General features: G+C 45.0%; 1 protein-coding gene across 1 annotated transcript in view; it reads left to right on the forward strand.

Moving 5' to 3' along the window:
* The first annotated feature begins 17947 nt into the window (after window positions 1-17947).
* Window positions 17948-21856, forward strand: part of tsc22d3 (TSC22 domain family, member 3) — an 83038-nt gene continuing 79129 nt past the window's right edge. The window contains exon 1 of the mRNA XM_084469893.1: window positions 17948-18320. Coding sequence (XP_084326019.1) covers window positions 17989-18320 — 332 coding nt within the window. The 5' untranslated portion in view covers window positions 17948-17988. The remainder of the gene's footprint in view (window positions 18321-21856) is intronic.

Below are 21856 nucleotides of genomic sequence, written 5' to 3' on the forward strand. Positions count from 1 at the left end.
AGGGTTAGGCTTGGGGGGGGCGGTAGATGGAGGCAATGATAGTGGGAGTAGGTCCAGAAAGTTGACAGACAGTGGATTCGAATGAGCTGTAGACAGGGGCAGACACGGGCTCTCCAGCTCTCACGTTGATACGCGAGACCTCCCCCACGACGAGACCTCCCCCACGGCCTGTCTCACATGGTTTTGTTGTGTAAACAAACCCAGGAGGAGTGGATGCGTTCAGCTGTGAGGAGTCGTTTGGCTGTTGCCAGGTTTCGGATAAACATAAAAAGTCAAGCTTACGGTCTGAGATGAGATCCTGGATGAGCTGAGCCTTGTTGGTGAGAGATCGGACGTTCAGCAGACCGAAGTGTGCGGTGGTGTCGGACTTAGCCATAGTATTAGCATTAGCCACACGGGCTAAGTTGGCTAGCACGCTGTGGTCCACAGCTCTGCCGCTGGTCCGGTTGGATCTTTGTGAGGTAGACCAGAATGACTTAATGGGTTTGGAGCAGTCAAGGCAGGCAGGAAAACGTTAAGAACAAGGTAAACAGTACCGCTGAGCAGCGGCAGCCAAACGCGCCAGCGTTCACTCAACCAGAAACGACATCAGCCGCTACGTTACTGCTGCGGTCACACTGAATATAAACCATAAACAATATAATGAAATAAACAGTCTCTTTAGGAAAAATATATTCTGGTTCAAATAAAAGAAGAAAAGGACGAAAACATTAAATGAAGCAGTAGACAAAATAATCATATAAGACGCAAGCACACACCACATATAACACTCATCAGGTAAACGAACATCCCATGCAACATATTAACCAAACAAACTGAACGGATGGGTGGTTTAAACTTAAATTTTAAACAGATTGTGCAAGATAACTAAATCACAAGATAACTAAATCACTGCTCACCTTGTATTCACAAAGAGTAAACATGAGAAACAAGGTGGCGCGCGCACAAACAACCCAAACTACGTTGGCGCACAATACGCAAATCGCGGTAAACAGCGGCAAGAAAGTACAGTGTACTAGGTGTGTAGTTGTAATAACGTTGTAGAACCGCATGTTACTGCACAATGTGATAGGATTTAGGGGGTTAGGAATACGAAAAAAAGGGTTAGGCATAGGGTTAATGTTTAGGAAAGTGTGAAAAAGCGAGTTCCACACTAATCCCAACCACACTGTGCCATTATAGGTTACATTACGTTACCGAATATGAACTACACACTGTTACAGGTGGTTACATTAAGGGCATTCAGTCAACCCCGCAGGGCGACAGCCAGCTGGTCAGGAGCAGTCAGGGTGATGCGTCTCGCTCAGGGACACCTCGACACTTAGCAGCTAGGAGGAGTCGGGGATCGAACCAGCAACCTTCAGGTAACAAGTGAAGTGTAGCTCTCCCTGCAGAATCACATTGTTACACTGCTTATAACATGTGCAATAACACTGTTACAAGGACCCTTTCATGTCAATGTCTTTTTTGTTTCAAAGAGTTTGGCGTTATTGCAAAGGTGACGCTAGAATAAAGGTGGAGCAAGCAGGCTCCTGCCGCGATGCCCATGGATATCGTGTTACCAGTGATGCGAGACTTCCCACCTGCGTCAGCTGGTAATTACAGCAGCACTACTTGCTCCATTATACCAAAAGAGTTTGAAATGTATTTATAGGTGGTGTGTGGATGGTTAATTCAGTAACGGTTCTTTTTTATTTATTTATTTTTTGTATTGGGGGAGGGAGACCATTAGAGCACGGCGCAGCACTTTGCTTGGATGTGAACTGCTTTTTTTGACAAATTTACGATTTAGTATTTACCGAAGAATAGTCAACGGCCTGATGGCCTCAAGGGAAATAGAACGCCGGACGAGAACAATCCAATATCGTCCAGCTGCGGCAGTGGGGTGGCAACGGGGCCTGTGGTGTGGCAGCTCCCCCTTTTCTGGCTTTTTCGATGTTTTGCGTCATAGTCGGCCCCCCTAGCTATATCAATTTTTATTTATATATATGTATATATATATAGCTATATACAGCATATATAGTATATAACTGGGACGCAAAACGTCCCAGCTGGATGCTACTCGAACGATGGGCAGATTTGTGTTACAGTCCAGCCAATGTTTTCAATGAAAGGATATGTCAGTGTCCACATATTAGCTTTTTTGTTCCTCATTCTAAAACCTATTTTGAATTTAGCTCTTCCTATACACGTGATCATAGGGACCATTTAAATATAATGTATTATATATTTATATAATTGAAATATCCTCTCTTTTTAAATTATAACGTTATCAATTAATGAGAACGGCTTCTGTTGCCTCCTGTTTGAATAAACATGGATCACATCGCTATTTCTGTTCATTACCAACTATTGTTTATGTGCATATATATATATATATATATATATATATATATTCACTTATACATCAGCAGCTCTAGATTGTTATTTTCTATTAGTATGATGTGTTCTTTGGCTTGCTAGTTAGTTGAAGCATTAATAAAGCAGCTGTGGCCTTCTCCTGCTAAACAAGTTGTGTTTATTGAGACAAACTGTAAATATTATTACTGAATACAAGAGAGGACAGTGAATGACGGCTGTAGACATACGCATCGCCCATTGGCGATCAATTGTACTCCTTTTAAGAATAAGGTCCTGATTGGTTGGAGAGATGAGGGGGGGGGGATGTATGACAGTGTGGGAATACAAAATCCAACATTGATGACACAACAGATTGATGAGGAACAGAAGGGGAATGTGGTTAACTCATGCACTCTTTGATAACCCTGAGGACTCTCATCCCCAGTCCTGATTGGTTGATTGGTGTCATTGATTGGTGTCTTCTCCAGACGGAGCGAGTCACCCCTGGAGCGAGTCATCACGTCGTCAGTGACACAGAATTTAGTCGAGTTGTAAATAAACAGCTATTGTTCTGCCACAGCAGCTGTAATAACCTGAAGGTAGACGAGATCTGTCAAACAAATCAATGGTTCACATTTAACACACACATGCAGTTGGTCAAGTGTGACCAGTAGTGGTAGAGTGGGGACACAATATAATATTTAAAGGTTAATAACACAAATCAAACAACAAACAAGCAACCAAAATTTAGTTTTAGGATAAAGAATAGACCATTCAAACAAAAAGGGACGAACCAGTTATCAGAGGTGTACGTGATAGATCAATGATAGGACTTTAACTCATTTTTATAATGATATTTAATCGATAATAGACTGCACCAATAATTTAAAAAATACATGGCAAAATAAGTGTGTATAGGTTACAAAAACACTGGTGATAGGTAGGTACGATGTCAAACAAACTGCAAATCGGAAAAACACTAACCGGATAACACTGGATCCCGTTATGCTGTGGCTTTTGCATTTGCTAGTGAGTGTTTGTGTTATGGTGTATGCAGCTCTGTTATGGAACTGAGCACTAGAACGGACGCCATGGGCACTTCTCTCTGACTCCCTGCGTTCTCTCATAACCGACCTGCACTCTATGTGTTCTCAAAACTAGATTGATCAGGGTGACTTTATGGACCTTAAGGGCCTATCGTAGCTCTGCCTTTTGTTACAATGCCATTGATTGGCTAGCCAAGTTAATTGCTGAGGGGGGCAGGGGCCATCCATCCATTGCCATCCGTTGCTGTCTGAGCCCATATGGCAGCTGCACAGCACATGAAGGCTGCATCTCTGGTAAATAAAGTAGAGCTGATGATATTAATGTTGATTTGGTGGTTTTCGCCATTTGGCAGTTGATGTTTGTAATGGTTGCTTCATGTTATTTATAATGCCATTGATTCACTGCTGCTACTGTTAGTTAGTGTGAGATCATGTGAGCTGCTGTACTAGGATCCATCAGACAGCATGTTGTGGCCTCCTCGCTGCTCTCCCACCTTGTCTGACTGCCATCCTGATAAGCAAAGGTGACACTTTGCATGCAAACGCTTGATTACATAATAAATATATGTATCACACACTATGGCAGTTAATGGAACCTGCAGCTTTCATTGTGGGAGTTCAAAAACCTTTTCCATCTCCTCCCTCGTTGCTGGTAGACCCAGAAGCTTGGTCCCCTTTGGTCTCCCTAATGCAGTCTGACAGAGCCAGGGTGAGGCGGTGGCACACGCAGTGGGCCGTGATAAGGCCCAGGAACGTATCATTGAGCCCATTCCCCCTCCAGACTGGTTGCCTGGGAATAGGATACACGTTTGAATACAAATTTGAAAGTAAATTATGCAAAACTATCATACAAAATAATTCTTCCTTTTTGGAACCGCACCGATTATCAGAGATGCTCCATCGATATATTTAAGCAATAGATCACGACAGGCCGTGGTATACGCTCATTATACCACAGTTAAGGGGCGTTGTCCGTCCCGACGCGCAGCGGAGGGGCGGCGACCCCCTTCACTGTGGTATAATGACCGTATATCACTGACTGAAGTGATCTATTGCTTTTATAAAACGGTTACGTAAATATGGCGAAATTAAAGTCATAGACACCCTCAATTTTGAAAAAGCTAGAAAGTCGGAAAAGCATTTTTTTTAACGAATACAGAAAAGTAGTCCCTCCTGGCTGCCGGCAAAGTGTACGGCGGTTGCTATGCAACACACTAGCGTCCTTCAGAGAGAAGGCTAGAGACGGTAGCTTGGTTCGCCGGCAATTTAGCAATTTAGAAGGCTAAATTGCCGGCGACCGTGTGCCTATTGCTTTACAGGCTTTTTTTAGGCTTCAGTGAACTATGCTATCGCTTTTATATATAAATAAACAACAGTTCAAGTTAGGCGCGGAGTGATACTGGACTCTGTAAACTGAACGGGCGTCATAGCTGTGTGTATACGCTCAATATACAACGGTTGGGAACCAATCAGATCGCTTGATTTAGGCCCCCCGTTTTATAAATATATATATATATATATATATATATATATATATATTGCTGTACATACATACATACATATATATGCATACATTGTACATATATTCTAGTTTTATTTAAACTCTTTTGTTCTTAATTTGTTCTTAATTGCACTGTACCTTGTTACTCTGTTTACTCTTTTTATCTTCTTTTTTTATTTACATTTTTTGCATTGTTAAGGAAAGCTTGGGATACAACATTTCATTGCCAGCTATGACTGCTTTGCCTGTTATGCTGTGCAGTTGACTACTGGAATAACTTGAACTTGTTAGGGTCGCTGTGTCTCCATCCTTGACTCTGCAGACGTTCCCCACCTTCGACGTGACCACCCCAGCTCCGGTCTGAGCTAGAGAAAAGCACTATGGTCTAGTTTCCATCTGCACCATGTGTAGTTTTGATCCTATTTGAACATTTGAGTCGCCTCGTGACGAGGCCCGTTTGGTGACGGAGACGTCTGTGGTCTCTAACCATTCTGCCCCACGCTGGGGACTCTGACAGCTCAGTCACCCATTGGTGGTCCAGCGTCTTGCATGTGAGGTCCAGCATTTCACCTACGATGTCATTATGTATCTCGGCTGCATTGAAAAAGAGGACTGCCCTCAATTGTATTTCCGAGTATGAAATAAAGGTTGAATGAACTACGGGTATAGGTGGTGTTGGAGCCAGCCTTGAAGTAAATCGTACTTATTAATCTTAATAGCTTTTGAAAAAAAGTTATTTTATTGTTTTATTTAATTATTTTAATGTTGCCGACTTACTTTCAGTCCATCAGAAAAAGTGCAACCCTGCCTCGTGCAGTGCTGAAGGAGCGTCTCATAACTTGTTCTTTGGGGCTTGGTTTGAAGCACTTGTACATTATCTTCAAACAACCCTCCAGTGCTTTGGGCTCGATGTCTATCTGGGGAGCAATGACTTCCTGAATTGTTCTTCCTAGATGAAATAACATTATTGTTTCAGACCTCATATTCAATGGCTACACTTGATGTCGTTCTGTGAATCCTTATTACCTTCTCTGAGCTACTCTTCTGTGACACTACCTGTGGACTGCAGCGTTCCCGTGAGTGATGACAGAACCGAGAGCTTCTAAGCGGCTGGGCTGCCTTGTAGGTCTATGTGTGGTGCAGCCAGTCAATGGTTTGAACCCACTCAGGGTCAAACCAACTGGCCCTATGATGGCTGCTCTTTTCCTTTGACTTCCTAGAACGTAATACAATGTTAGATCATGTAATCCAATTCGATTTTCAACCTCTCATTGTCAGATCTGGTGCTCACCTTCCAGCCTGCAGTCCAGCTGCTCCTAGTTCACCCTCTCTCTCTCTCACGCGCTCACTATCACTTCTTGGGCATCTACCTGACCCTCCTGGCCTGTTTCAATGGAACAAGAAACAAAAATGAAACCTACTGAAAAACAAATCTTCAGTTTACTTTTTATGGGAATGTAGCGAATGTTTGGATATTCTAAAACACATTCAACTTTCTCCCTTTTCTTTTGAAGGTAGGCTGTAATTGTACCTGATAAATTCCTGAGGATTCTGAAAAGAAAGAAAGAAAGAAATACTGAAATGTATTCAAATAGAGAGCATCCATTCTCGCAACATACTGCCCAGTATAGTGTTCTTGAATGGAAAATTATAGCAAAAAGCTACAATATAAAATGCAAAAAGAAAAATACATTGACCGCCATTTAATAGAAACACCTGTATTTATGCCGGACACACCCCTGAGCATCGGCGTTACATCAGGGGATGATAGAGAGGGTTCAACTCGCAAGATCGGATTCTTGACATTTAGACGCTTTCGGTTTCGACTTGCGTTCGGAAACTTCTTGTCATAGGATCGTGAAGTGAGAAAACCTGCCAAGGTCGAATGTTAAAGACTGCAACCACATAGTACATTGCTTTGACCTGGACATCCATGTTCCATGTGACGGAATCAAGCGGAGGAGCTGGTGGATTCCTTCTAAATAGATGACAAGTAATATTTGTGCACTGAAATCATCATACCACCTTGCTTGGGATGTGTAGCCTATTAATGCAAATATATCATCAGGATCCACATCCCAATTGGTAGGCATCCTTGAACAAAATGCCTAACCCCTACCTGCCCAATAATGATGTGTTTTGTGATGTGTTGTTGCTGCATTATCTTCTTCTGGATGCACATTATAGCACATATCTGCTGTACGCCCTTCTGAATTTCTTTGTCAAAACATAATTAAAGTCATAATTACAACAAGACATTCTGCCTTACCTGCTGTCATGTTCATTTACTGTGTAAAGATAATAATAATTTGGTGCTTCAGTGTGCTTATCAAGTGTAAATTTGAATGCATCATATGAACTTGTAACTGAATCTCCTTGGGAAAGAAAAGGAGGACTTTTATAAGATGGGATACAACTCCAGATAGGCTCTTTAGTGTGGAACTTTGTGAGATTAAAGACTTAAAAGATGACAGATGATTCACGGCATGCTTTTAGCCACAGTCGTTTCATCTTTTTGGCTCCCAAGACAATCAATACTTTATGGAATTCCTGATTACCATTTCTCTCTGTCTTGAGCGAGAAATGTTAAGTTCCAGAGAGCGAGGACAGTCGCTAACACACAAACACACACACACACACACACACACACAGATTTAGTACTCGGCTCAATATGATGCATGACTTATGCTATCACAACCATTTGGACCGTGATTAAGTGGCCCATTCTCCACAGAAACGGGCCTGTTGAATAACGGAGGATGCATTGTGAGCTGTGCATGTATGGCAGTGAGCAGCTCCACCGGGATAGGTGCTTTCATATCAGCCCTGGCAGATGGATCAGCCCCAGATTAGTCCAGACCTCTGTTACAAGATGTGTTGCAATTTGTGGCTGGCCACCAAATATAACACAAATATTCTTTGCTAAATCCTCAAAAGGAATCCGAGCAAACAAAGGCCGGGCTGGCTCACAAAAGGACGCATCCCTCTTGTCATCATCAAACACTGCGTTATAAACCCAGCCCACGAACGAGGTCACAGCCCACTTCCTGCTCCCCAGAAGGAAGATGGTGGCTGTCCTGTAACATAAGCTAGGAAGACCCGGAGCGTCTTCATCGGAAGTCAATCTGCCGGAGTGCGGCATTCTGTTTGAAGCTCCTCCTTAGGCTGGAGACCAAAGCTGTGGGGAGATCAAGCCTGTGAGGAGAGAACAGAAGCAGCAGAATCACAGTAGCCACACTTGATACGCAGCATTTTTGGGACCAGTGAGTCATAACTCGTTACATTTAACGACTTTCATGCTTGCTGACGTTTGACATTTGTGGGGAGATGGGAAAAAAAGCACTCCCTGTTAATGGTTCTGTTGTAACACAGTTTAAATATTCATGCTATTTATGCACGTGCCCTGAATATACGATTTCGAGTTCACATTCATCCCATCCAGCGAGAGATTATGGATCATTGACAGCTTCTGAAAATCCCTGTGTCGTTGTGAATATTTCAACAGACCCCTCGTTGCTGCTGCTTAAATCATCTAAACGCAGCCCTCAGTGTGATGGTCTCCTAGGCTTCTGCTGCAGAGGAAACAAAGGACTCTTCCCTCCTCAAAAGTATGAAGTGTGTCAGAAGCTACCATCAAAGCATGTGCCCTCCTTCCTGAAACGGAAAAATAGCAAAACAATGCAGCCCCGATTCGAGTATTTCCATGAGAGTCCTGTACAACCGGCCAGAGAAGAGCCTTCTTTCCACTGTTGGCGTTCCCTCTGCACTCCGGTTCCATGAACAACTTAAAGCTTAACGGCTTTTTTACTCCAGGATGACAACGCCACGGTGGTTTACTGCTGCGCTCGCCACAGGATTTGTGGTAGACTCTGGGTAGACTGGGCGTTCCCCCGATACGGAGCGCCACACTGGCAGGTGGTCCGACTGAGGCTGCTGCTCCATCGGGAGGAAGAGAGCCAGGGTGGGAGTGAGACAGACCGTGGTGGGAGTGAGACAGGCAGTGTGGGAGTGAGACAGACTGTGGTGGGAGTGAGACAGACCGTGGTGGGAGTGAGACATACAGTGGTGGGAGTGAGACTGACGGTGGTGGGAGTGAGACAGACCATGGTGGGAGTGAGACAGACAGTGGTGGGAGTGAGACAGACAGTGGAGGGAGGGAGACAGACAGTGGAGGGAGTGAGACAGACAGCGGTGGGAGTGAGACAGACAGTGGAGGGAGTGAGACAGGCAGTGTGGGAGTGAGACATACCATGGTGGGAGTGAGACAGACAGCGGTGGGAGTGAGACAGACAGTGGAGGGAGTGAGACAGGTAGTGTGGGAGTGAGACATACCATGGTGGGAGTGAGACAGACAGCGGTGGGAGTGAGACAGACAGTGGTGGGAGTGAGACAGACAGTGGAGGGAGGGGGTTATGGAAACATCGTAAGACGGGTACAGAAGAAGTATCCGTGCCATAGGATAAAATGTGGGAAAAAGTTTTGGGGTCTAAGCGAGCTGCCGGAGAGCGGGAGGTGATGAGCGCATTGTGCGGGAGTCTCAGGGCTCAGCGTCGGGGAGGAGAGCGAGGCAACGCCGGAGAACAGAATGCAGACCTCAAGGTTTCCCGACAAAAGGTAATTACTTCTCTGGCTTAGCTTTCGGGACCCTATTTTTTTTTTTATAACAGTGGCCTGCTGATACTCCCCATTGGGGTGGGGTGCAGTATGTTCTGGTGGTAGCACATTTCCTGGAAAGACTTACGGCTTTACTCTGACTCCTTCTCTGTCCACAGCCATCGCTGGAGGGCAAGCACTTCTTAAAGATGGCAGGGATGGCAAATTTAATCCTCAGAGGGTGAGAGAGGCTTATGATGAGCTGCCGTATCTCGCCCACCAATGAGAGGATTTGAGTTTGTGTCTGGCCCCCGATGTCGTGGCCAATCGACGGCCGAAGCGAAGGATCAGATGTGGCAGCGTGTGGAAGGCTCCCCAGGTGGGGCGCGCAGAAGCTGCTCTTTGCAGAATCCCTGATCAGTTTGGTCATATAGTAGTGAGTGCAATATGATATCGGCCAAACACTGTTATGGTTTAGTCAGGGAAATGAACCAAATGTACATCAACATGCATGTATGGGCCTATTCTCACACACACGCACACACACACACACACACACGCACGCACGCACGCACGCACGCACGCACGCACACACGCAGTGACTTCCCTTCACCTTCCTCACCCGATGTCGTCCTTTGAAGTGTCTTCTGCTTGTATTCAGCGCCCTCTAGTTTCCATGCGGTGAAGTTCCACCACAATACAACGATCACCCCCGTCCCACATGTCACGTGACTGCGGCGGTTCTTCTCTATTTCAGCAGCAAAATTGAGTTAATCAGGGTATTACAGAGACAGAGGGGATTTTTGAAAGGTGTGTGTGTGTGTTTGTGTGTGTCAGAGAGAGAGAGAGAGAGAGAGAGAGAGAGAGAGAGAGAGAGAGAGAGAGAGAGAGAGAGAGAGAAACAGTTGAATGTGTGTGTTCGTACCTGCAACCCTTCAAATGATTGGCATCACATTTGCTCCTCTAAACAGAATGATTGGAAACTTCTGCTGTGATTCCGGATTTTCTTTTTTATGAGTCTGACCATGCGCCATGCGATCAGACGGCCTTATTAATCCCTCATTAGGCAATGGTCCAATGATTACAAGGTCACATTTGTGAAAATACAACGTGATTGGTTGTCAATACCAGGTGTGAGTGTGAGTCGTTATGGCGACAGGGATCCATACGAGAGCAGTCAAGTGAGGAACTCACTTTGTGTTCACAACAAACAAGAGCATTTCCCCAGAAATAATAATGTGGGAATCAATCGACACTTTTTAACATCCTTTTTGCAAACGTGGGAGGTCATTTGCATAATACCAAGGAGATGAAGAAGCATGATAAATAGGTATGGACTGGACTGGATGTCTTTAAGAACTGTATTGCCAATCATTAGCTTCTCTCTGCTTGCCGGTATGTACAGTATGTCAAGATCAATACTGCTCCACGTGACAATCTATTCAGGTTTGAATTCAACAAATGGTATATAACTGTATGTTTCAACATAACATACTTGGAGTGGTCTAATCAAATGGGTCAAACTCTTTTTAAGATAGCAAAAATGCTATCTTATCAATTCAAAGTTCAACCGATTCTATTCTCTTTCAGAGTATGATGATCTGTCAGTCTTTGGACTTTGGACACAAACGGACAACATGTTAGTTGAAATCTATGCTTCTATCTCTTGGAGGAAAAAAAATACATGAATGTTAAATGTAAACAGATATTTGTTCTCTGGTGAAATCATTCTTTTTGGTTTACTTTATTTTTCCTTTCCATATGGAAATATGAGGTATTACAGTTTATACTTCACACACCAACGCCGGAGGCAAGGGCGATGCCTCACCCTGTCTGGAGCAGTCAGGGTGAGGCGTCTCGCTCAGGGACACCTCACCATTCGGTGATCGGCGAACTAGCAACCTTCGTTATAAGTCAACCCACTCTACCACCTGGACTAAGCCATACCCTAATATTCTACCCTTGTATTCCACCTCTGGTATTCTAGAGCAATGATTTATTTTATGGACCCCTATCAATATATTGGCAAATGATTACTTTTGGCCTCCCCCATCTCACCTGCATTTTCCTACAGAGAAGATGAGGCATTCCCTGTTGTCTGGAACAAACAGTACGACTTCATGTGTTTGTTTGTTTGTTTGTGTCTGCTGAACAACCCACCTTTCATCACACTTTCACCTAACACAACTATACTTCCTTAGTGGACAAACAAACAAATATGGGGATGACTGATTATAGCACCTTATCACCTTCCTCTCTTTCTCTTTCTCTCTCCAGCCAGTGAGCCATTTGCAACAGATGGGATCGGAGTCATGGGGTTGAAGGCTGCTGGCCTCAGGCAACACCCATTAATAATTCATAATCCCAAAACCATATTCTGATTCGTAGGATCTCTCTCTCTCAACCCAAATCCCTGTAAAAGATGAAAGAGTTGAAATGGTGTGACGATATCAAGATGTTCCGTGTATTTCAGCTCAAGTAAGACATTTGAAGTAATTTAGGGCTGCAACTTATTCTTATCATTGTATTGTCCGTTAACCAGCCTCAATCAAATTCATCTATGAGATGACATGGTTAATAATCCATGTCCTTCACGACTTCTCTGAAGCTTTCCTTTGCTCTTCTGCCGGTATTACTGCCACCTCACATTGATTTAGTATGTTCACTCTTCTGATTTCTGCAAACATTGACTTAATCTAAATGCTAGCTTTTATAAAGTTGGAGAGTTGAGTTCACATAAGGTTTGCGGGCATCATCTCATGTTTTTGTCATTGCTGACATCCCGAGTTACACGATCCAATGCTTTACCCAATGTATCCTTCCTTAAGAAAAGCTCAATTATTAGCTTAGGGAAAGGTCATCCTGTTCATCGCTTGCTTGATCCACAGAAGAAAAACTAAAACAAAAGGTATTGTCCCCCAGAAGAAGAGACATGATAGTGATTAGGGGGACTTATTCTAGATCCAAGATTTTTTATTTGCGAAATACCAAACAACTGTGGGGTTGGGGGTTTTGGCTATGTGTGTGTAGATGTGAAGTTAGCCTATGTGTTAGTGTCTCTGTTCATTGGTGTCAGCTCACCTTCTGTGTTTATGTATGTTTTCTCTTATTTGTGTAACCACACTCTCTCGATTGCCCCAGACAAATTTCTCCTAAGATCTACCTATCAATCTTCTACCTAAGAGACATTAAAGGCAAATTTTATCTTACCTTATATGTATATATATATATATATTAATAATAATAATAATAATAATAATAATAATAATAATAATAATAATAATAATAATAACAAAAATATATAATCAAATAAATAATGAATGAATATTTCTGGTTCTGACTATGTGCTGGTGCTCACGTTATGTGTGGACGTGTAGCTGGTGACGTGATAAAGGAGTGAGTCCTTCTGCTGCAACACTTACACACTAACACATTCACCACGACATGTCACTCCAAGAGAGTGAGTGCGAAGCCAGTGAAAACACATCTGAAAATATATATCTAATATTTTTAACAGCAGTATAGCTATATCATTCAGTGCAATTATATTGTTCATTATGTTAACATTAACACTTACATTGAGTAAATGCGACTTACAATGAGTAGGCCTACATTTGTCAGAAAGATAAACAATATATTGCTGTGGGTACAGTAAAGATATCCATATAATATCTTATTATGTCAAACCCATTATTGAGTTTCCAAATAAATGACTGACAGTTAAATTAACATGTGAAGGATTTTCATAATGCACCCTCATCACATCATAACTACTTTTATTAACCTATATCATCCAAAAAATACAATATTAAGCATTGCAATGATAGAACATAACCAAAAACGTATTGTTTTCCAAGTCCATATAACCATATTCCATTAGGTGAATACTTTTAAAAAGTTGTTTTGTTGCGTGCATTTTTTAAACTATGGGCGTATTCACACCTGCCTTGTTTGGTTCGAACCAAACCAAAAAAATTGCTGGTGCGGACCTTTTGGGCTGGTGTGAATACAAACCATCAAACTCTGGTGCGGACCAGTCGGACCGAGACCCAGCCGGAGAGGTGGTCTCGGTAGCGTGGTAAAGTTGGTTTTATATTGGACGTTGGATATTCGACACATTCTAAAAATCTATTTAGCACTGGCTTCGATGGACGAATTTGTGTCAAACCAACTTTGACGTGTTAATACAAGGCCGGCCTATATAACACAAAGCTGCTTTTGTAAAAAAAAAAACATCCTTTGATTTTCTACCACTTTAACGTTGATAAATGCTTTAAGTCTATTATGCGGCTTCACTTTTTGACTTACCCATGTCAAAACACATAGGGTGAACTCAGCTCACTGCCCTACACATAACACAAAGCTTCTTTTCTCCAAAAAAACACCCTTTGATTTTATACAATTTTTAAATGTTAAATGCTATAAATCTATTATGCGACTTGGCCTTTTCACCTACCCATGTCAAAAGACATCTGATGAACACTGCTAACTGCCCCACCCATAACACAAAGCTTATTTTTTCCAAAAACTGACCTTTTGATTTTATACTATTTTAATTATGCTAAAAAAGGCTATAAATCTATTATGCAGCTTGGTCTTTTCGCCTACCCATGTCAAAAGACATCTGATGAACACTGCTAACTGCTCCACACATAACACAAAGCTTCTTTTCTCTAAAAAAACATCCTTTGATTTTATACAATTTTTAAATGTTAAATGCTATAAATCTATTATGCGGCTTGACCTTTTGACATGTTAAAACACATCTGGTGAACTTAGCTAACTGTTAGACACAAACACAAAAAAAAAATTGTATAAAATAAAAGGGTGGGTTTTTGGAAAAAAATAAGCTTTGTGTTATGTGTGGGGCAGTTAGCTGGGTTCATCAGATGTCTTTTGACATGGGTAGGTGAAAAGGCCAAGCCGCATAATATATTTAAGCATTGAAAGCATTTTTTTTTCATTAAAAATAGCCTATATGTAAAATTAAACAGAGTGTTTTTTGAGAAATTAAACTTTGTGTTATGTGTAGGACAGTTAGCTGAGTTCACCACATGTGTTTTAACATGTGTAGGTCAAAAGGTCAAGCCGCATAATAGATTTATAGCATTTAACATTTAAAAATTGTATAAAATCAAAGGGTGTTTTTTTGGAGAAAAGAAGCTTTGTGTTATGTGTAGGGCAGTGAGCTGAGTTCACCCTATGTGTTTTGACATGGGTAAGTCAAAAAGTGAAGCCGCATAATAGATTTATAGCATTTAACATTTAAAAATTGTATAAAATCAAAGGGTGTTTTTTTGGAGAAAAGAAGCTTTGTGTTATGTGTAGGGCAGTGAGCTGAGTTCACCCTATGTGTTTTGACATGGGTAAGTCAAAAAGTGAAGCCGCATAATAGATTTAAAGCATTTATCAACATAAAAATGGTATAAAATCAAAAGATTTTTTTTTTTGACAAAAGAAGCTTTGTGTTATATAGGCAGGCCTTGAATTAACACATCAAAGTTGGTTTGACACAAATGCATCCATCGAAGCCAGTGCTAAATAGATTTTTAGAATGTGTCAAATATCCAACGTCCAATATAAAACCAACTTTACCACGCTGGTCTAGGTTCGCTTCCAAACGAACCCTGATGCGGTTCGCTTGAGATGTGAAAGCCAACGCACCTCGGTCCGATCCGGTTCTAAAGACCATACGCCTCATTGGACGTAACAGGCACCCGCTCAGTCGCGCGCATTATGGGAATTATTGTTTGATTCGTTTTTTGTTGTTTGATAGCCTATTGTTTGATACTTGGGTCCGATATCTAATAGACATTCCGTCTCCTCTGCTCCATGTTGAGCCACGACTCATTTTCACCCGACGGTCCGACAAAAGCACGTAGAAGGTATGCTGGAAAAAACATGCTGATGCATTTAACACATTCGGCACCAGGATAAGGAGAAGGAGTTCGACCGGCCCGCAGATCAATGTAGGCCTATATCACGCTGGATATCCATGATTGTTTACTTTCACCAGCGCTTTCCTCCCCTTTTTTTATTTAACGCTTTACCCCGCCCGATACCATTTTGTCCAATGATGGAACGATCTTTGCACACATGTGGGTTTGTTGTCAAATTCTGGGACTGTTGCGAAAATTGCAATGTGAAAAGGAACCGCACCAAACCAAAAAATAATATGTATTTTGGTCCGGACCAAAGAGAGCGAACTAAAGGACTTTACTGGTGTGAATACGCCCTATATCAGTTTTGACCTTGTAACAAGTATACAGTCACAGCTCCAAGTATTATTCCAAATGCTTTTTGTGAAGGTTCAAATGATCTTTTTCTGCCTGTGTGCTGTTGATCCAACACCAGGCGACCACTAGAGGGCAGCATTGACTCGAACAAGTCTCGCTTCGCCTTGCATCCAAAATTACCCAGCAACTCCAACCCACAGCCCGAGGATATTATTACACACTCAATAAAGCAATAGTCCGCTATTCCCACCGCCTAATTGATCCCGTTGCTCCCCAAACAACGCGTGTCGTGTGGTGTGACATTCTGTGGCCACAGCGGTTCGCTATACGGTCAGTGCCATTGATCATGATCTCGTTGCTGTGTTATTCACTGGGTGGCCATCTGCAGACAGCGTGCACTGCCCTCGGTGGTCAGCGGTCCAGGTCAGGGCCCCTGCAGCCGTCTGCGGCTGTCATCACATCGCCTCGCTCTCTGTTAGGGGCCCTGGGAACACTCCTCTGGGAGACTTTAGAGATTAACCCCAAAGATGTTCAGATAAAGTAACGGAAAAAAAACTACTCAGACACTCTCTCTCTCACACACACACACACACACACACACACACACACACACACACACACACACACACACACACACACACACACACACACACACACACACACACACCTGCTGCAATGCTTCCTCTATACACACAGGTCTGTTCATCATCTCGACAGAACTGCTTATGGTGAAATTGTCTGTAATTACTCGCCCAATTACCATAATTTTCGACAAGAACCCGCGGGGCCGAAGTTCACCTGACAGCGGTCCTCACCTGACAGCGATCCTCAACTGACAGCGGTCCTCACCTGACAGCGGTCCTCACCTGACAGCGGTCCTCAACTGACAGCGGTCCTCAACTGACAGCGGTCCTCACCCGCTGCCTAGCTGGAGCTTAAGGCGTTACCACAACACAAACATGTAAACCACTTTGTCGGCTTGACTAATTGACTTAGATATTAGTATCCATTTAGTATAATAGGCTTAATATATTAATGAAGGCCTGCGTATAGCTTAAAGTCCTGGGCCTATTTATAAAAAATAATATGGTGTGACAATATTGCCGGTAGTCAATGCATTTGCGGCAACGAGTAAAGTTGGGCTCTCACTAATTGGATTTCAAAACCACGATGGTGATTGAGAACATAACTCTTTATTGAACAAATCATCGCGATAGAGAAGTTATCGGGTAGTAAGTGCCGGTCTTCGTGAGCGCGCTGTCTCGGTCCCGCCCCGCGTTCTCACCTCCTCGCATTGGAGACGCGCTCCGCGGCAGAGGAGGAAGTCCCAGTGCGCCTCGCAGCCGCGCCTCTTTTACCAATCACAGGGATTCCCTCACCTCCGCACCGCCTCCTGATTCTGTTCACACCTCCCCTCGGTCCCAGCGGGGCTCCTCCCCCTGTCTCCAGGCTCCTCCCTCTGTCTCCAGGCGCGCTAGACTGCCAAGTGAAAAAATAAGTGTAGCAAAAAAAAAAAAAAAGAGCTTCTGGGTTTTGATTTCAAGCACACTCCTCCTGGATCGCTAGAGTGTGTACGGGGCGTCCACTCCCCTCTCTCTCTCTCTCTCTCTCTCTCTCTCTCTCTCTCTCTCTCTCTCTCTCTCTCTCTCTCTCTCTCTACAGGAGCAGCACATCAGCGCTGCAGTGAGTCAACCCCGAACAAAAGGCTACAGGGAACGCATAGCCGCAGGAGGGACTCAGGGAGACCGACAGCAGCCAGGACAGCAGAGTGAAGCACTGAGGCAGAGTGAGGCAGCAGAGTGAGGCAGAGTGAGGCAGCAGAGTGAGGCAGAGTGAGGCAGCAGAGTGAGGCAGCGTAACCACACTCTCAGCCAGGCACCAGGGGTGCCTCCCAGCGCTAGAGTTGACACCCAGCGGAGACGAGACGGGGAAACTTCAACACCCCCAGCCTGCCCTGCCGGCGCGGGGAGGATCCCACCCTCCACCTCCACCTCCACCCTCCCTCCACCCTTCCTCCCTCCACCTCCACCCTCCCTCCACCCTCCACCTCCTCCCTCCACCTCCACCCTCCACCTCCACCTCCACCCTCCCTCCACCTCCTCCCTCCACCCTCCACCTCCTCCCTCCACCTCCTCCCTCCACCTCCACCCTCCACCCTCCCTCCACCTCCACCCTCCCTCCACCTCCTCCCTCCACCTCCACCCTCCCCCCCCCCCCCCCGACACAGCTCTAGGGCCCCTCTCTCCATCTCCCCCTCCGGTGGTCCTCTGGGATGATGTCGGAGGACGCCTGCCGCTCGCCGGTGGGCCTGGACTGCTGCAGCTGCTGCCTGGACCTGGCCAGCGGCGGCGACTACCCCGGGTCCCCCGCCGGCGCCGGGGGGGGCCCGCCGGGGTCGGGGCCCCTCAGCCCCAGCGTCAGCCACTTCCGGCAGCTCCGCGAGCAGCTGGTCTACGAGAACCTGAACACGGACAAGCTGAGGAGCTTCATGAGGCAGGAGTCCCTGGAGGAGGTGGTGCGGGACCCCTGCTTCCTGCTCAACGAGGGCATCTGCAACCGCAACATCGACCAGACGCTGCTCTCCATCCTGCTGCTCTTCCACAGGTAGGTCCTCGCCCCGCCCCCCCCCCCACACACACACACACGCACACACACATACACACCCCTACACCCCCCTCACACGCCCCTACACACACACACACCCCTACTCCTGCCCTGTGGGTCGCTGTAGGAATGGGTTGATAATGGTGGTTTGTGTTTGTTTCTCGTTCAAGTGTTCTTTCTCCAGTGTTTCTCCAGTGTTTCTCCAGTGTTTCTCCAGTGTTTCTCCAGTGTTTCTCGGGTGTATTTATTGCGTCTGCGCTGCGGCTGCAGAGTGTTCCTCTGGGTTCAGTGAGTTTGTTTCTCTGGGTGTGGAGTGAGTCACGGGGCGGCGTGGCAGTTCCTCACCGCCTCGTGTCTGAAGACGTTTGGATTTGTAAATGTTTCCAAATATTCATGAGGATCAAATGCGGGACACTGCACTCAGATGACACTATGAACTACACCACAGCAATATCTACTCATGTAGCACTGAAGTCTGAGGAGGTGTTTGTTTGTAGACGTTTGTATGTCTATTATTATAGACATCTATGAATATTATGTAGATAATGTATTATAGATATTTTATGAAAGTATGCCAGAGGGGAATGGAGGACACCAAACAGCTTTGTGCCTTTGTCTGTTGTGTTGACGGTTCATTTGTGGTTGAGAACATTTGCCTGATAAACGTGATAAGAGCAGCAGATAGAGGCTGCGTGCGAGGGAGCGCTCGTCTCACTGTAGTGTTTGTGCTGCGTGAGGTGAACCTGAGGTCAATGCGCCGTCTATTCCTGAACACTGTGCTGTCAGATATTAGCCTATGCAGGAACTCTGATGTGTCATACTATAATTATATTTTACACGGCATGCCTGACGAAATGACCCGAAGCGACGGTGTTTACCAACAACGCTGCTGTGTCGTAACACTTGAGTAACGTGGATTAAACACATGAGAATGAGTCAACGTGGGACCTGCTGTTGCATGTTGGGGGCAGAATCCACGGGCATTGCTAAGGTCATGGTGGTCTGTTCCCCGGGGACGTCTGCGCTGAGGGCCTTGTGTATTGTGTGTGAGGAATGTGCTGGGGTATGTGCACGGGTTTGTTGACTTCCTCCTGCCTAGCTGCAGTTTAGAGCAGCTGGTTTAAACATATCTAGAATAGAAATGTCACAGAGAAAAGAGAAAGTAGAGAAAATGAATGCATTTTAAAGGCTGTGCTGTAGAGTCACAGAGGGACTCTGTGAGGGACTCTGAGTTCAACTCTAAAGGTGAAGCTTATACGATATTGAGAATACACCCACAGTATCTGCTGCATATAAAGTAATACACATTTGTGCTTAGCATCAGTTATAGACACCAATCCTAGAAGTACTTGCACACACACACACACACACACACACACACACACACACACACACATTAGTTACGTGTATAATACTTTGCCTGTGAGCAATTCTGTTTAGGTCATATCCTACCATCATAGTGGGCGTTTAATGTATGCTGTGTGCATTTGTGTGTGTGATGTTGTGTGCATGTGTGTTTGTGTATGTGTGTGCATGTGTGTGTGTGTGTGTGTGTGTGTGTGTGTGTGTGTGTGTGTGTGTGCATGTGTGTGTTTGTGTGTGTGTGTTTGTGTGTTTGTGTGTGTCTGTGCGTGTTTGTGTATGTGTGTGTGTGTGTGGGTGTGGTTGTGTCTGTCTGTCTGTGTGTATGTGTGTGTATGTGCGTGTGTGCATGTATGTATTTGCTTCCAACACAACTGTTGATGTTGATGTTACAATAGAGCACGTGTTTAGCTGGAGTGGAATTCATTACCAGGGGTCAATTAAAGCAGTGCTCCCTCCCCCGCTCTGCCCATTAGGGTCTATAAAGTCATCTGGCTGATTGCTGCTGTGTTTACGACGGTTAGGATGCACTGGTCACGTACCACTGCCAATTGGCACGTTCATTTGGCAGCAGACTGCCAGTGACTTCAGCCCCAGATGAACGCTCACCACACCACAGTCCCACAACGCTGTGAGCGACGTTCCGCTCACAAACCCGACCGCCAGCAGAGGCCCGTCCTCCGGGAAGTCGCCCGCAGTCGCTGCCTCCTGCTGATCGGAGACGGGAGACACCGACCAGCCCTTGTAGCAAAGTGCAACAGTGGCGCTGGAACCTTGGGGTTATGTCTAACGTTAACACGATGGTAGTCCTGAACGAGGGAGTACATATGAGCCCCGATGGTTTCTGTTGTTCTAGAGTGGGCCGAGGTGAGCGGGCTGAATCGAGGTGCTCTATTAGTGCTTCCTCAAACATTCCTTTGGCAGAACAAGGCGTGGTGACGTGGGAACGTGTTGGATCTGGTGGAGGTGGCCGGGCTCCGGCTGTGTGACTCTCAGGGCGATTGTGATCGTTCAGAGATGACAACACGATAGTGAACCTGAACATACAGTACTGTACAGGACAGTAAAACTCAAGTTTACAATGTACAGTCATTTTTACGGTTGGTCTTCAAAACTCAATAACTTACTGGTTATGATTGTGAACACACATGCACATACAAACACACACATGCACTCACTCCCTCACCCGCTCACTCAAACACACGCACAGTCTTACTTAGTAAATTTCCCTTCCAATGGAAAAGTTGTCCCCATGTGCTCCGTTACGTAACGCCGCCCTCATGCAGCTATTAATATGGACACCTTTTACACGGGTGACATGGAGCAGCCGAGTTCACAAGAGGAACATTCTGTGCTTTATTTATTCATGATAGCGAGGGTGCGGCCCTGATAGGACAGAGAACAACAGGGTCAAGAAACGTTTGTACACACACTCACACTCCTGTTCCAACAAGGACCGGTGGATCCAGTCAGAGGATAAAGTACACAACACAATGTCGCTCCAGGACAAGGTCGCCACTCTGGAGACATTTCCACTCGTGGAGGAATACGTGATTGGCTTTCCTCACACCTCGTCTGCGGCCCGGTTGTCTGCTGTGCAGCTCAGATGATCCTAACGCAAACAAGGGCTTTCTTGCCCTTGTTCTGGGGTTGAGGACGCCGTGGATTGTGTCATGTATGTCAACAGAGTTAAAGGCTAATCAAAACTTGGAGGTGTTTAACCTTTTTCTTTTCTTTTGTGTGCTCAACAATGTAGTAAGCTATTACCACACACACACACACACTCACACACACACACACACACTCACACGCACGCACGCACATGCACATGCACACGCACACGCACACACGCACACAAAGCTGAGACACATCATGCAAGCACATGAGTAAAGAGGCCCAACCTTAAGTCTCTGGTTGTAGACGTGCACCCTTGCCCTGGCCGTGCTGTGACCCACGGCGCGGGGTCGTGCCAGCTCAAATGTTTGCCTGACAAACAGACGCCTTAGTGGGAACATTCTGTCCCTGAAACTCCCTCTGGAGTGGGAAATATGGACACAGGACCACGTGACATTTTTCACTGAATTGTCCCTCGGTCAAGATTACAACTAATGATCCGACACTTGGATTCCAAGCATGCGCCCGCTCTGCAGGCTTGCTTTGATGTCGTAACACGG

The sequence above is a fragment of the Micromesistius poutassou genome (genome assembly GCF_964030765.1).
Source record: "Micromesistius poutassou genome assembly, chromosome: 6".
Taxonomy (NCBI): Eukaryota; Metazoa; Chordata; class Actinopteri; order Gadiformes; family Gadidae; genus Micromesistius; species Micromesistius poutassou.